The 16,984-nt window shown below is 34.2% G+C and overlaps 3 protein-coding genes across 6 annotated transcripts; all 3 read right to left on the reverse strand.

The window, feature by feature from the left end:
• Nucleotides 1-4,850: 4,850 nt before the first annotated feature.
• LOC102598738 (uncharacterized) lies at nucleotides 4,851-8,022 on the reverse strand. 4 transcript variants are annotated; one of them, XR_001473950.1, is made up of 6 exons: nucleotides 7,678-8,022; nucleotides 7,010-7,082; nucleotides 6,271-6,438; nucleotides 5,357-5,534; nucleotides 4,974-5,269; nucleotides 4,851-4,872 (listed from the first exon to the last, which is right to left on the reverse strand). XR_001473950.1 is itself a non-coding variant. In XM_006351612.2 (5 exons), the coding sequence occupies exons 2-5, from the start codon at nucleotides 7,033-7,035 to the stop codon at nucleotides 5,165-5,167; spliced, it is 477 nt and encodes a 158-aa protein (XP_006351674.2). In that variant the 5' UTR covers nucleotides 7,036-7,132; nucleotides 7,678-8,021; the 3' UTR covers nucleotides 4,851-5,164. The 4 variants fall into 4 exon arrangements, 1 of the variants encoding a protein (XP_006351674.2); XR_001473949.1 differs by having other exon boundaries at nucleotides 7,010-7,132; nucleotides 7,678-8,021; XR_367591.2 differs by lacking the exon at nucleotides 7,678-8,022 and having other exon boundaries at nucleotides 7,010-7,660.
• Nucleotides 8,023-8,970: 948 nt separating this feature from the next.
• Nucleotides 8,971-11,741, reverse strand: LOC102578656 (TGACG-sequence-specific DNA-binding protein TGA-2.1-like). The gene is made up of 3 exons (XM_006351632.2): nucleotides 11,604-11,741; nucleotides 10,532-10,777; nucleotides 8,971-9,356 (listed from the first exon to the last, which is right to left on the reverse strand). Exons 1-3 carry the CDS (start codon nucleotides 11,739-11,741, stop codon nucleotides 9,210-9,212), a joined length of 531 nt encoding a protein of 176 aa, XP_006351694.1. The 3' UTR covers nucleotides 8,971-9,209.
• Nucleotides 11,742-12,288: 547 nt separating this feature from the next.
• Nucleotides 12,289-14,176, reverse strand: LOC102578993 (11S globulin seed storage protein 2-like). The gene is made up of 3 exons (XM_006351633.1): nucleotides 13,574-14,176; nucleotides 12,763-13,224; nucleotides 12,289-12,669 (listed from the first exon to the last, which is right to left on the reverse strand). Exons 1-3 carry the CDS (start codon nucleotides 14,174-14,176, stop codon nucleotides 12,289-12,291), a joined length of 1,446 nt encoding a protein of 481 aa, XP_006351695.1.
• Nucleotides 14,177-16,984: the final 2,808 nt, after the last annotated feature.

Genomic DNA, 16,984 nt, shown 5'->3' on the forward strand with positions numbered 1-16,984 from the left:
GATCATGTCATTTCAGAATGAATCATGCTTGATACAAATTTAAACAGGGAAAAAGAGAACTAAGCTACCAACTTCAGCATATAGAATGAACCTTTTAAACTCGATCCTCGAACACATGTAAAGACAACCATACAATCGGATTTCAACCATGGAAGTACACTTAAAAACATTGATGGTCATCAATTGAGTAAATGTTGCAAAACCAACAAAATTTCAGCTACTTCAAATTAGCAGATAGGAGCTTAAGATGGTACGATCTTATGCTTAATTGAACAGGTCACTTCTATGTCTCAAAGATTATGCATTTTTAGATCAACGATCCTTAAACATAAACATATAGGAGCACTAAGGAAGAACACAGAAATATTTGAGAGTAAACACTGGAAATAAACCTAAACAAATTAAGGAAAAACGAAAAGAACATCTGATCCCATTATACAAACCAACTTAAGATTATTCTAATAGTGTTATTGTACAAACAAACAAGACTTATGTTAAGCTCACAAGAAACAAAACCACAAGTGAATAATTACATCTTTACACAATAATTAACTACAAACAGAGAAGTAACATTTTACGGTTCGAAAGAGACTAATGCTAGCTAAAATAGAAGAATTTACCAGCTCCTTAAGAATCATTGATAACGTAATAATAACAGGGCAATAAAATACTCATGATATAAATCACATTAAAACAAGTAGCAAGATCAGTACTAACCAAAAATGCCAAATATTGAAGTCAAATCTGAGCATTTTTAGTAAACTAAATTAGGCATACACAATCATTAAAGGAAACAACACAACACTTCATATCAAATTAAGAATAAACGGTTAATACGAAAAAAAAAACTAAGGAAGACTAAATTTAAGCAAGCATACAACAGAGGAATCTACTACCAATTTCAAAAAGCATAAAACTAAAAGAAAGAAAAGGGAATAAGAATATTACCTGGTTTTGGGTAGCGAACCGGAATGACGAGTGGTAAACAACGAGTGTCCACCACCAAAGGAGCTTTTCCGGAAAGCTTGGATGAAGACTTCAAGGATCTGAACCTTATGAAAAAAAAATTTAAACCTTAAAGCTTTGGACTATCTAAGGCCCCCTACCTACCCCTACCTCCCTACCTACCCCCCTCCCCTCCGAGCCCACCTACCTACCCTCAGGGTCCCCCCCCCCTTGTTTATCCTATTAAAAAGAATAAAGTACTAGTATTCAAAAAATCAAACAAAAGTAGCATATATGTTCTACTGTTTCTACTTGTTTATCCTATTAAAAAGAATAAAGTACTAGTATTCAAAAAATCAAACAAAAGTAGCATATATGTTCTACTGTTTCTACTTGTTTATCCTATTAAAAAGAATAAAGTACTAGTATTCAAAAAATCAAACAAAAGTAGCATATATGTTCTACTGTTTCTACTTGTTTATCCTATTAAAAAGAATAAAGTACTAGTATTCAAAAAATCAAACAAAAGTAGCATATATGTTCTACTGTTTCTACTTGTTTATCCTATTAAAAAGAATAAAGTACTAGTATTCAAAAAATCAAACAAAAGTAGCATATATGTTCTACTGTTTCTACTTGTTTATCCTATTAAAAAGAATAAAGTACTAGTATTCAAAAAATCAAACAAAAGTAGCATATATGTTCTACTGTTTCTACTTGTTTATCCTATTAAAAAGAATAAAGTACTAGTATTCAAAAAATCAAACAAAAGTAGCATATATGTTCTACTGTTTCTACTTGTTTATCCTATTAAAAAGAATAAAGTACTAGTATTCAAAAAATCAAACAAAAGTAGCATATATGTTCTACTGTTTCTACTTGTTTATCCTATTAAAAAGAATAAAGTACTAGTATTCAAAAAATCAAACAAAAGTAGCATATATGTTCTACTGTTTCTACTTGTTTATCCTATTAAAAAGAATAAAGTACTAGTATTCAAAAAATCAAACAAAAGTAGCATATATGTTCTACTGTTTCTACTTGTTTATCCTATTAAAAAGAATAAAGTACTAGTATTCAAAAAATCAAACAAAAGTAGCATATATGTTCTACTGTTTCTACTTGTTTATCCTATTAAAAAGAATAAAGTACTAGTATTCAAAAAATCAAACAAAAGTAGCATATATGTTCTACTGTTTCTACTTGTTTATCCTATTAAAAAGAATAAAGTACTAGTATTCAAAAAATCAAACAAAAGTAGCATATATGTTCTACTGTTTCTACTTGTTTATCCTATTAAAAAGAATAAAGTACTAGTATTCAAAAAATCAAACAAAAGTAGCATATATGTTCTACTGTTTCTACTTGTTTATCCTATTAAAAAGAATAAAGTACTAGTATTCAAAAAATCAAACAAAAGTAGCATATATGTTCTACTGTTTCTACTTGTTTATCCTATTAAAAAGAATAAAGTACTAGTATTCAAAAAATCAAACAAAAGTAGCATATATGTTCTACTGTTTCTACTTGTTTATCCTATTAAAAAGAATAAAGTACTAGTATTCAAAAAATCAAACAAAAGTAGCATATATGTTCTACTGTTTCTACTTGTTTATCCTATTAAAAAGAATAAAGTACTAGTATTCAAAAAATCAAACAAAAGTAGCATATATGTTCTACTGTTTCTACTTGTTTATCCTATTAAAAAGAATAAAGTACTAGTATTCAAAAAATCAAACAAAAGTAGCATATATGTTCTACTGTTTCTACTTGTTTATCCTATTAAAAAGAATAAAGTACTAGTATTCAAAAAATCAAACAAAAGTAGCATATATGTTCTACTGTTTCTACTTGTTTATCCTATTAAAAAGAATAAAGTACTAGTATTCAAAAAATCAAACAAAAGTAGCATATATGTTCTACTGTTTCTACTTGTTTATCCTATTAAAAAGAATAAAGTACTAGTATTCAAAAAATCAAACAAAAGTAGCATATATGTTCTACTGTTTCTACTTGTTTATCCTATTAAAAAGAATAAAGTACTAGTATTCAAAAAATCAAACAAAAGTAGCATATATGTTCTACTGTTTCTACTTGTTTATCCTATTAAAAAGAATAAAGTACTAGTATTCAAAAAATCAAACAAAAGTAGCATATATGTTCTACTGTTTCTACTTGTTTATCCTATTAAAAAGAATAAAGTACTAGTATTCAAAAAATCAAACAAAAGTAGCATATATGTTCTACTGTTTCTACTTGTTTATCCTATTAAAAAGAATAAAGTACTAGTATTCAAAAAATCAAACAAAAGTAGCATATATGTTCTACTGTTTCTACTTGTTTATCCTATTAAAAAGAATAAAGTACTAGTATTCAAAAAATCAAACAAAAGTAGCATATATGTTCTACTGTTTCTACTTGTTTATCCTATTAAAAAGAATAAAGTACTAGTATTCAAAAAATCAAACAAAAGTAGCATATATGTTCTACTGTTTCTACTTGTTTATCCTATTAAAAAGAATAAAGTACTAGTATTCAAAAAATCAAACAAAAGTAGCATATATGTTCTACTGTTTCTACTTGTTTATCCTATTAAAAAGAATAAAGTACTAGTATTCAAAAAATCAAACAAAAGTAGCATATATGTTCTACTGTTTCTACTTGTTTATCCTATTAAAAAGAATAAAGTACGAGTATTCAAAAAATCAAACAAGATTCTTCTTGTTTCTCCTATTAAAAGGAATAAAATACAAGTACTCAAAAAATCAAACAAGAGTAACATATCTTTTCTACTATTTCTTCTTGTTTCTCCTATTAAAAAGAATAAAATACAAGCATTCATAAAATCAAACAAGATTCTTCTTGTTTCTCCTATTAAAAAGAATAAAATACAAGTATTGAAAAAATCAAACAAGATTCTTCTTCTTTTTCCTATTAAAAAGAATAAATACAAGTATTCAAAAAACTAAAAATCTTGTTTCTCCTATTAAAAAGAATAAAATACAAGTATTCAAAAAATCAAACAAGAGTAACATATCTGTTCTACTATTTCTTCTTGGTTCTCCTATTTAAAAGAATAAAATACAAGTATTCAAAAAGTCAAACAAGATTCTTCTTGCTTCTCCTATTACAAAGAATAAAATACACAATTCAAACAATTAAACAAGAGTTAATATCTCTTTTAATGTTTCTTCTTGTTCCTCCTATTCAAAAGAATAAATACTAAGTATTAAAAAAATCAACAAGAGCAGCACTTCTTCTCTTTGTACTTCGTGTAACTCTTTGAAGTATTAGTTTTTTCATTGTAAAGCTTCACTTGAAGCCTATATCGTGTTTTCATTTAATTAAGTTAATTTAAGTATTCAAAGTTAGAATTAATCAAAACAAAAATAACTAAATACAATCAATCAATCAAGAGAGAGAGAGAGAGAGAGAGAGAGAGAGAGAGAGAGAGAGAGAGAGAGAGAGAGAGAGAGAGAGAGAGAGAGAGAGAGAGAGAGAGAGAGAGAGAGAGAGAGAGAGAGAGAGAGAGAGAGAGAGAGAGAGAGAGAGAGAGAGAGAGAGAGAGAGAGAGAGAGAGAGAGAGAGAGAGAGAGAGAGAGAGAGAGAGAGAGAGAGAGAGAGAGAGAGAGAGAGAGAGAGAGAGAGAGAGAGAGAGAGAGAATGAGTTTGGGCCATTCGGGCTTTAGCTGCTGCTGCCCAGAAATATTGGGCCAGTTTTATTTCCCTTTTCAGTTACTATTGAAAAGCTTTCGCTGGTTTGGGCCTCTTTACAGTTGTACTAGATGTTAAGCGCCCGTGCCAGTATGGGTCCAATGACAACCAAGAAGAAGCTCGTTTGTTGTTGATGATCATACAACTTGACCGATATAGTTGTTGTTTTTCAGTCTGGAAGATGGTTTTATTGCTACTCATCCACATTTCCATCTGAATATAATAGATGTTAAGTTTGTCAAGCAGCCTGCAGTAGAGTCAAGTTACTCATTTAAGTGAAATCAAAACATGCTAATAATGTAATTGAACATTACTTCTTTGCAGTGGAGGTCAGCCCCAAAGGTGTTGTGATATACAACGTTCTGAAGAGAATGGTAGCATGTAGTAGAAATGTCATCTTAAAGTAGTGCCAATGGTGCAGAGGTATTGGGAATAATACTTGTAGCAGCGACATTCTGAGGTGATGGAAGAGGAAGAGGTCGTGAAACTGATAATCTATATTTCTTTAAGCAATTAACAAAAGACAACAGTTCATCAAACAGTGGATATTTTCTTCCATGTGCTCAGTACATGTGGCGCCTCTGCTTTTGTGCTTGTCCAAGCCTTTAATCTAAATAAGTTTGAAGGGATAACAAAATCAGCTTGAGTACAGGCAGAGTACTCTTTCTAGGAAAAACATAACAAAATTAGATATTACCTCAACATTGCTCTCAACATTTTCGAGTAAATCTAGAATAAAGCGTGTAGATTTGATGGGGAAGTCTTCAGTTATTTGAACGGTGGGTCTTCTAGATATCCAACGGTATCTCTGTAAGTATCTTACACACTTGGGTGCAAGGCAGTAGGGTATCTTGCTAAGTTCAAACTGAAATTCCCTGTCTCCAACAAAAAATTAATCATATATCTTCTCAAGACAATTTTTGAACTTGTAAATAAGAATTCTCGGATTTGCCAGCTAATGCCAGAACACAAACCAAACTCAAATTATATTCTAAGATATAGTACAATGGATAAAGTAAAGTCCAATAACTCCGATTTGCAAATATCAAGATATTATAGGTTGATAATTGTATTCAAATAAAATTAAGTTCCTTCAAATACTTTCTTTACCTACAGTAATCAAATGGGATTCACTTACAGTATTAGCCAATCATGGATTTATCCAAATAATACTTTTACTTGTACCAATTCATAATAAAAAGAAGAGAAAGTTGGGTGTGTGTGTGTGTGTGGAGGGTTGTAAAGAGCATCAAGACAGAGAACTTTTTTGTGAACTATTGAATGAAAATGACCTTCCTGGAATTGATTACTCCAAAGCAACAACTAAACTTCTTTGCTTAGTTTGTGCTATATATATCTCATCAAACTTACTATAGACACAGAGCAAACATTTCTTGATTTCTTCTCTATCAACTTAACTAGTTTTGATCATTTTAGTGCAGAACCATGCCTCGAGGGCCCCCGTCCCGAAGCACCATACCTCGAGGGCCAACAGAAAGATGCACAAATTTGACATGTATGATGAATCTGGAGGCTTTAGGATGCACTTCAGACAAAGCAAGTATATAACTTCAAAGGAATAGACACAGATGTGAAGGATTGATTAAGCACCTGCCGTATGAAACCCTCAAGAGTTCCAAGCTTCCCCATTGCCATGGCCATTTGACCCATATAATTGGAAACATTCCCAGAGGAACCTGAAGGTCCAAGATACCCTGCGAGAGTCTCAGCCAAAGACTGCTGCAATGCCTCCATTCCCTGGGATAAAGCATCCTCAACCTGTTGGGATGACTGTTGTAAGTTGATCGCCAATAACTGTTGTTTGGTTAAAGGATCCAACTGATTAATGAGCAGATGCAACTAAGTGGCAAGAAATTTAAGAACTTGTAGGAAAAATTAAGTCAATAATCTCTTCTCATCACCTTTTAACCCTTGAAAAAAAATATAGAAAAAAGAAAGGAAGGAAATGTCCTAGTTTTTTAAAAGAGAAGATAGGGGTGAATGGAGAGGTCTGACTAAAGCAAGACCATTGGAGAAACGGAAACATTAAGAGCTGTTTATTTTACTAACAAGAACAGCAATACAAAGACGATAAATAGGAGTTACAAGCATGTTGAAATAAGAGCATTGCATACAAAAGAAGATCTTCACCCATTGTTTATATTCTCCTTGATATAGGAAAATAAAAAAGGTCTACTTGCCCAACCAGATTTTAAAGGAGGACTTACTTCAAATTACAAAGTCATCATAATCAATCAAAATTTGGACTTATTGAAGTCAAGACTAGTCATAGTTCAAAACATCAAATGAAATAATGACTAGATATGGATTTGAGAGGTAACTAACTTACCCTGTTTTTATCTTCAGTATCGGCATCTGTTGATGTACTAGGACTGATATCAGCCATCGTGAACTATAGCCAACTTTGCGGATAATCAATTGAAATTGAAACACAAATCAGATGTAGTATCTTCTGTAAATCACCAAGCAGAAGCATAACAAGGAAGTGTAATGGAGTCTAGAATGGATCCATTAATTCTCTATTACTTAACAGGTAGGTGGAACAAAGGGAAGAACCAAATTTGAGGAACTAACAGATTCAAAATCTAATCAGGACAAAGTAACTAATATAACAAAAAATTAAAGCAAGATAAGCTTAGGTGATAGTCTTACAAAGAGAAAAATAGGATTAGAGGCATAGAGGTCAAAACTAGTAAAATCAAACCATAAATTATAGAAGGGGGTGTATTGAAGTTGAACATGCCTTTAAATTTTGGGTCGAGAAAGGCCGTAGAACTAACAGATTCATGAATCAATTCAACAAGATAGAATGCATTAGTGAAAGAGTCTGAATCCAGATACCATGCAAGAACGCGTGCTTCAACTACAATTAATGTATGAATTCCCAACAAATTTCTAAATAAAGTGGAAGAAGGAAGAAATATACAAATTAAACAGCTCAAGCCTAGCATAATTAGATCAGCAACATGTTTCGGAGATAGAGAAGGGGATGGTTACCTTTTCAGACAAAAGTGACATTGGAGGCCATAGGCAGCAAAAACCCTCGAGATTTCTCAAGCGAACAGTGAACAAAACTTTACAGATCTGCGAATTCAGAGGAAAAAGGATGGGGAGAAACGGATTTGGGGTGAGGGAGACAGCTATTAGCCGTTTATCCACTGGTTTTCGTACAAATTCCGGCGGATTTTGAAATGAGGGAGATGAGGTCTGTGTTAGCCGTTAGGAATTTGGGGCTATTTATAGGTTGGGTATCAAGTTTGCTTTTTGAAATTACTTTGGTTTTCTTTTGGGTTTAAATTGGATTTGGAGAAACTTGTGCTAAATAAATTAGATTGAAACAATTTTAAATCAATAAAATTAGAAATGAGATAAATTATCCAAAAGCTAATCTAAAACTTGTCTTGAAAATAGATAGAAAAATATTTTAACTTTTGTAAAACAAATTATTTTACCTCATTTGAAATTGTGGAAGTTTGAATAATTAATCAAATTGTGGAGGTCAAAATTGGGTGTCAACAGTGAAGTCTCTATGATAAAATATTTATTTATAACGAGTGATCATTATAAATAGTAACATGTCTACGTGGACACATATATACCTTTAAAATACACTATTAAATAGTGCAGGAGGTAATAGGTCCTGCCCAAAGTTTGGAATTGTTACAACAATTTCAGTTAAAGTTCAGATATATTTCGAACCCAATTCCCAAAAGATACTCTATTATGTAATTTAATAAGTTACACTTTACTTTGATGTCTTCATATGCTTGTTAATGGTTTGGACAAAAAGTCAAATTTGTTCTATTCTCTAAAAAAATACTCTCTAACGGTAAAGATAAGATTGTGTAAGCATCACCTTTTCAAATTCTATTTATGAAGTTACACTAGATATATTGTTATTAGTTGGACGGAATTGGAATACCCAAAAAGAAGAGAGGATATATCACCCATTAATATACAATGTAAGGGAATTTATAATGGACTAATACCAATGCAATTAAAACCTTATTACTTTATATTTTATACTACTACTTAATAGTATACAACAATATAATTCCACTATTGTATATCTTCAACGTATACAACTTTGTGAATTAAATATCTTTGTATACGCGATACAAAACTAGAGGTATGTATACGATACAATTACGATACACACCAAGGGCCAAAAAAAAGGGCATACATGTATTTCTATAGATAGAGATTTTATAACAACGACTACGCCTCAATCTCAAACGATACAATGAAAAAAAAAATCAATAGCTAAATAACAATGCAAAAATTGGAGGGTATTATAAGTGAATGTTCATTTCCATTAACCTAATTGGAACCATTAGATATGCTAAAATACAACAACAATTCATTGATCTCACACTATCTTAGTTAAATATGAAACAATGTTACAAATACCACTATATAAATATATGTATCCATTAAACCTCAGCAGCTCAGCTTTCCAACAAAGAGGTTTCTCATGTACAAATGTCACCAAGGGTCTTTCAGAGCAGTGTATTAGAAGAAAGTGGATGTTATTCCAGGGGACGAGCAAGCCAGAGAGAGCTCAGTGCTCGAAGCCGAGAGAAATAATCAGTGATAGCAAGAAGAGCACGAGCTGATTGGCGAGTTGTCAATATGTGATGCATTTGCTGCAATGTCTGCTGCCGAAGGTTATCAGCCTGAAAGGACATTTTAATTTATAGGTCAGCCTATTTAAGTGGGGGAAAAAAGACGAAAAAAACTTCAAACATGCGCAAAATGTGGTTACACATTTCCAACAGTGGCGGATTGTGATTTGAGAAAGTGAGTTCTGAAATATATATCTCACTCGCTCACACATGTGTATGGTACGACCCTGAAGCATGGGTTCTACAGAACCTGTGAATCCATGGATGGATTTGCTACTGATTCCCAATATGTTCCAAAGAAAATTTATGTAAACTATCATCACTAAATAGGAGTCAGCCTTAAAGCAATGAGTAGTAGACCCATAAAACATCTCCTCCTCCCCCTCCGTCTTCGAAACAAATACACATACCTAAGGCTTGGAAAAGAGAATCCCCAAGATAGATCTTAAATGCAACTATTAACACCAAATCCCAGATATACGGACGTCAGAATCGATCAAATATTTCACAGCAGGAGTATGTACCTCTTAAATTAACAAGGGAATAAGCACCTTATAGATTCTCCTCTGCTTAAGGCTCTCTGAAACTTTCAAATGACTAAAAAAATTGAATTCACAGAGCCACTATGAGGAGTGGTAAAACTTAAAATGTTCTCAGCCAGCATTAAGCAGCAAATATGCAGCTGCAGATAGCTAGTCATTCTAGTAGACAGGAGAATATGTCATCAGTTGGCTAGGAGTACTGTGAGGTGAAATGGACACTTTTTGTTTGGCTGGGGCCTAAAGTTGTTCAAAGATGTTATCTTGTGCAGTAAATAAGAATGAACGGTTCCTAGCTTCACTAGACCTAGAGTAAGCAAGAGTTCAATTCTAAGCAGGAACTTCAGTTTTCCTTCTCTTTCCCTCCTCAGGCCCCTCATCACTTGTACTTCAAAAGGTATTGATGATAATAACAATATGGTGCAGTAGACAAGTTTGTTTGGATTAAATTGGAATATGAAAATCTAACAAAGACATTTGGAATTTATTACTTCTCCCTTTTCCTTCTCCGAATGCATCTCTCATTTTCTTTTTTAAGGAGACAACTACGGAAGAGGCTAACCAACAGAAAGATGCACAAGTTTGACATGTCAGTGATGAATCTGCAGGTTTTTAGAAAGCATTTCAGACAAAGCAAGTATATAATTTCAAAGGAATAGACATAGATGTGAAGGATTGATTAAGCACCTGCCGTATGAAGCCCTCAAGAGTTCCAAGCTTCCCCATTGCCATGGCCATTTGACCCATATAATTTGCAACATTCCCAGAGGAACCTGAAGGTCCAAGAGACCCTGCGAGAGTCTCAGCCAAAGACTGCTGCAATACCTTTATTCCCTGGGATAAAGCATCCTCAGCCTGTTGGGATGACTGTTGTAAGTTGTTGATTGCCAATAATTGTTGTTCGGTTAAAGGCTCCAACTGATTAATGAGCAGCTGCAATCAAGTGGCAAGAAATTTAAGAACTTGCAGGAAAAATTTAGTCAATAATCTCTCCTCATCACCTTTAACCCTTGAAAAGAAAAAGAGAAAAAAGAAAGGAAGGAAATGTCCAATGGATATTAGAATGTACCTAGTTTTGTAAAGGGGAAGATAGGGGTGGATGGAGAGGTCTGACTAAAGCAAGACCATCGGAGAAATGGAAACATTAAAAGCGCACACACTATGAGAGGAGCTGCAACCTAATTAAAAGCTATATAAAAATCTGTTAATGTAATAGATGTTCAATGTTGGTCTAATTGCATCTTTCTGATGCCATTTCTATAAAATCTGTTACTTCATCAAAAGAAATATTGCAATATTAGTCGATACAAAATTAATGTACAACTACAAAGTCTACATCACTTTAGCTGGATGTTCCTTTTCTGCTATCCCCTTTTCTTACTTTTTCTTTCTCAATAAAGACCAAGGTGCTCCATATTCTCAACATTTGTGTTGCATCTCGATGTTAACACTAAATCGAGAATGCAAATGAACGAAATAGATTCTAAACGATCAAAAAATAGTTTAAAAGGCTGAGAATATGTAAAAGATAGAAAATACTGAATCACAAAACTGCAGAGAGAAAAAAAGGGGAGGAAATTTCAAAAAATATTATCGGTTGCCATACCCTTTGAGAATTTTTCCATTGCACCTTTCTAAATTCTCATTGAATTCTTCGTAATCAATATGTGTGTATGTGCGAAATCCGTTAAAGGAAGAGCTCCAAAAGCTCACAACACCTACCCGCCTCAAACGGCCCCCGTCCCGAGTTAGGACCCACCCGCCTCAAGGCCCCCAGGGCCCTCGAGACACCATGCCTCGAGGACCCCCCCGAGGCCCCTAGGCGCCATGCCTCGAGAACCCCCCGAGCCCCGGAGGCGCCATGCCTCGAGGACCTCCTGAGCCCCGGAGGCGCCATGCCTCGAGGAATTGTTTTAGAAAATAATAGATTTTCAAAGAGCTATTACATGACTGAGGAGTGGGTACTACATGATTGAGGAGTGGTGTCACTTTTGTGAAAATCAGGACAGAGGTATAATCTCTTAGAACAAAAACACAATAACAACCAAAATTGTGTGAGTATAATGTGATGGAATAAAACTCTGAGCTTAAGAGAGAATTCTTGGTTTATAGAAGTTTTAAACTTTATCCATTGTTCTCTGAGTTTAATCTTATTTTATTTAAGTTTTGTTTATAATCTATTGAGTTGAGATTGATTATCCTTGCTAATTGATGATTTGGTTTATATGTCAAATGTATCCATCCCGTTTACTCAGAAATTTTGCACAGAAAGAAAGAACATCTTGGATGAGATTTAGGTACAAAAAAGGCAGGAGCTTTATTCGTTACATTATTTGCTCCTAAATACAAGTCGCTCTTGCTTCATCTTTGCCTAAAAACAAAGACTACAAACCAGTACTACTAGGCGATAGCCAAGGTGGGATTATTACACATTAAAAGCCATTTTAGAATGACTTTCTCTGGGGAGATAGCAGGAAACTCTCTCCTCCTCTGTTCATCTTCAAACGCTGTGCTTCATTTGGCGATATCTGGTACGCGTTTGTGAGGACTTCAATAGGCATTGCTCTAATCACTGATGTGTAACCTGCAAGTTCGCTGTTCATTGGTTGACTACTTGTCCTAAACACCGCGAATTCAAATCCATTTTGCCCTGCTTTCACTGTTGAGGCATAGTATTGAGGGACTACAAACATTTCTCCTTGATTTACCCTGTCGTTCATCACTTGTTGCCCGGTGTGATCTACTACCTGCACTTGTGCATCTCCTCTTTGCACGTAGATAATGCTGTGTCCGTTCACAGACCAATGAGGACTCATAAGTGCATTCTGCAATCCGCCAATTCTAATCAATTTAAGTCATAGTACTAGAAGTATTATTTTTGTTTTTAATCAATTTGGAAATAACATTGACTGAATTACCGGATATAGGGTTCCTTTAGAGGCACTCATGTCCATGTCTCTAAGGATGGGAAGTTTTTGGCGATTAACATGCTTAATTTTGCCAGCTTGCCTTGAGTAGATGTCAGCTCGTCTTTGAGTATCCATGTTGGTGCGGATTTTCATTGTGCAAATGTTTTCTTCCAAGCCATTTCCAGTAACTTCCGCCCACCATTGTTGTCCTCGTTGTGATCTCCCTTCGAATTCCTCTTCTTCTTCATCGGCCCTAATCATGCTCATTCCTTCCCTGACATTAATAATTAGTCCACGTTCGTTCTGTTCTTCTTGCATCTTCCTCACAATCTCTACGGGAATGTTGAAGGCCTCTGCCATCAATTCTGTGTTAAAAGCACGGAAAATGTTCTGGAACTTCTGTGTGCTTTGCTTTCCTACACCAATTTGCCTTCCACTAATTTCTTGTACTCCACCGGCCAAGTAAAATGCCTAAAATCCACACAAATAGTACAGTCGACCAATAAATACATCGAATTAGGAAAGAATTCGAAGTTAAAATGAGTACATTGATTGGTGTAGTTTAACTAGCAAGATCTAGTTACCAATATTAGTCAATTTACCTGTAATTACTTTTTAAGTAAACTGATTGGGTAAACATGTTTCATACAAAATTAAACTCATGAAATTGCATGCACAAAAAAATCATAGAAAGAAGTGGTAATTAATTAATACTACTCCCTCTGTTTCTAGTAACTCTTTAATTTTAACTTTTTCGACGTGTTTAAGATAAGTAGAATTTGGTATACATTCTTTAATAGGAGGGAGGAAATGAATTTACCCTGAAGTTCTGATCAAGCTGGTTGGACCGATGGTTGAGATCGTTAATGGAGACGGCTACAAGCTCTTCCTCACCGTCGTTATAGCACCAATGAGCAGCGCCAGCTGGAATTGCCACGACATCACCTTGGCGAATGCGGTGGACCTTCTGGTGCTGGTCATTTCCGCGGCTCTGGCTCCTCTCTTCACCTGTCATTCGGCCAGCCTGGAAGGTCTGAGACTGGAAAGTCTCAGCACAACCAGGGTTAATAACGCTAATCAATCCCCTGCCTTGCTCGATATAAACCAAGCGAGGCATGGGATGAAAATTAGGCAAAGAGAGAGAATTTTGGCGAATAACATTCCTCATAGGAGCAACTCCAACACACTGGAATTGCTCCTCATTCTCGTCCCACAGCTCAGTGAAGCCGCCCTCTGACTCAATGCGCTGAGAGGGCTGGCTTCCAGTAAGCCTCTGTAAGCGGCATTGTTGAGCTTGAGTCAGAGGAATGCTTCTCTGACCGTGCTGACCTTGCTGAACCGGATATTCTCTATATGCATTTGCTGCAGATAAGAGAAAAGCAGAGAAGAGTATAGCTAACAAAAGCCTAGTAGAGACCGCCATGGCTAAGGATTTTTATTGTTTTATTACTAATTGATTAAAAATACAAAGATGAGATGAGATTTGGAGAAACAGAGGCCTCTGTTTTTATAGTGTTTGAGAGGAATAAGTTTGATGGCCGTGTGGCATTAACCTGTTTTCTTCTGCATGGTGAAACTGTTTTTTTCTGCATGGTGAACATAAATGACACCTTGCAATGGTTGTTTAAAGGAATCAAAGATGTTTTGGTTTAATTTGCATGAAACTATACGTGGTGAAGTGTTGAGCTGCTTTGCTTACACCTTCTGTCTTTGCATATACCACTTGTCTAAGCTCTTCTGGTTTTGATTAATTCATTGTTTTCTGATACTAGCACCTCAGGTAGATTGAATTCAAAAAACTGGGGAAGCAGTAATATTTGGGTTGGGCTCCAATGGATCGACAAATAAGCCTACAAATTTGGGCCTCAAATTGTTGAGTAGAGGCTTTGTTGAATAGGAGTGTTTCTATTAGATATTTCATGTTCAAATTGGATATGTATGTTTTTTTTTCCCGGTATATTCTCAAATGTTGATTATGTAGATAAGTTATCTACATTAAATAGATCAATCTCAATAAATTGTAAAACCTTAGGTATATTCCAATTGAGGTTGGTCTTATTAACCTCAATAAGTCGTAAAACATTAGGTATATTCCAACGAGGTTGGCGTGCATAATTAAAGGAGATGACACATTTTATAGGGTTAATTTAACTATCTATTACATTCTTGAAAACATGCCTAGAAGTTTAAAAAGAAAAAAATTGAATTGAAAATGTAATAAGAATATTTTACCATATGTATTCAGGTACTTAATAGGAACAAGTCATAGTTCAAGTGTCTAATCGAAATTTACTAACAAGTTTAAGAGTTCATTGATGTTTTAAGTCTATTTCAAAAAACTTATAGATTTCATGTCCGAATTCACTATTAAACTTTTGAAATTTAACGGTCAAAGTCGGAATTATGCCACATACATCGGGAGTAGCTTCATCGGGGCCAATAGTCCTCTTTTCTCGCTCACACTTTTTTCTTTGTGTTAATAGTTAAGAGTCTCCTTAAACTTGACACACTTTATTAGAGGTGGAACTAACCAAGACTGAATACTAGCTTTATTTTGTATACTTCAGTCGCATGCTTAATACATGCACGTTCATCAATTCGCTCTTAAAAAAATAGACTAAGAGTTTTTGGGAATTGAAAAATATAGGAATCAATTTGTTTTGTATTAATGGGGCTTTGAGGGACATCTTCTTTTTCCCTTATTAAGCAAATCACACCTAATCGTCCTTGATGTCAATGGGTATAGCTTAAATTAAGTCCAAACAAACTTATAAAGCCTGGTCACTTTTTTCAACATAACAATGGAAATATTAAAACTAAAAGTGAAAATAATACTACTAGAATGTATTCCGTCCATCCAATAATAGTTGTCCATTATACTAAAAATAGTTGTCCAACAATATTTGTATAATTTAGAAAATCAATAGATAATTAACCTTTTGTGTCTATTTTACCCTCTAAGTCGCTATTAAATATTATTTATCATCTACCACATTTTTCAAAGGATTAAATTTAATAAAGTCAAAGGATAATATAATAATATTTTCCCTATTATTTATTGTTTCTTAAGGGATGTGTCAAGTTACTAGTAGACAACTATTGTCAAACAGAGGGGTTAATTGACTTGTGGTCAGTGGTCACGACATCACTTTTAAATGCTGAATTTTAAAAAATAAAATAATGTCCTACTAGTAGATTCTTTAAGTAACTTATGCCTGATGACATTGATTCAACTTGATCTCTTAGCAGCCAAGAATCTAGCTAGTTGCTACAGGATAAAGGCAAAAGCATAAAAAGATAGAAAATAGATGGTGCAGGGAAGAGAGGTCCACTCACGGAACCAACATACAGAGAACAATCACACATATACCAGGCACGCGAGCGAATCAATATAGAACTTGTATCAGACATGATATTTGAGCCAACCAATAAATATCCCGTATTAGATGTAGAATACAAGCCACCAAACGTATTATCTGAGCCAATCAAGAGATATTATATACCAGAGGCATGGTACCGAGCCAACTAATAATATGAATAAAAAGTAAGCAGTCAGAAGGTGTAGAAGCGGATCAATCTTGGAAAAGTTGGAAAAATGAAATGTAGATACGAATTCCCTATATCCACACACGGTTAGAATCATTGCCTAATTCCTCTCCTCTCAGCACTTAGTCACAAGTCCAAATTAAACCTCCCTACTTTTGGGGAAATTGAGACTTAACAATAGTAATTCCAAAGTGATATATGTTAACGAATTAAAAAAGTTCAGTATTGGTGATTAATGAGATGAGTGATCTTCTTATAAAACTTGGTCAATCCTTTTGCCTCTGAGTTAGCTTTTGGGATGTGAATTATTGACTGTGAAAGAGGTTCGCCAAAATATTATTATTGTCTACATAGGTACAAAATCGTGTGTATGTGTATATATAGATGGTTGAATACATAAGTGAAATCTATGCCTCCACCACTGTCTACTAGACCAATTTACAAAGCACTCGTTTCCATAAAAATACATCTAAGTGCAGTGAATATTCTGTATTGATGATTTAAAATTTTAGATTCGACTCTAATCTTACCTGCAAAGAAAAGAATAAAAAGTTATCCAACAAGATGGCTTCACAGCCTGGAGCATCAGATTAAGATACGAAGCAAGACAGTTAAACCAAAATGGACATAAGTCTGCGGAAAAGAAACGCATTCTTCAAACTACCTAATTTTTGTCCTCTTTATC

Source organism: Solanum tuberosum, unplaced genomic scaffold (genome assembly GCF_000226075.1).
Source record: "Solanum tuberosum cultivar DM 1-3 516 R44 unplaced genomic scaffold, SolTub_3.0 scf00130, whole genome shotgun sequence".
Classification (NCBI taxonomy): Eukaryota; Viridiplantae; Streptophyta; class Magnoliopsida; order Solanales; family Solanaceae; genus Solanum; species Solanum tuberosum.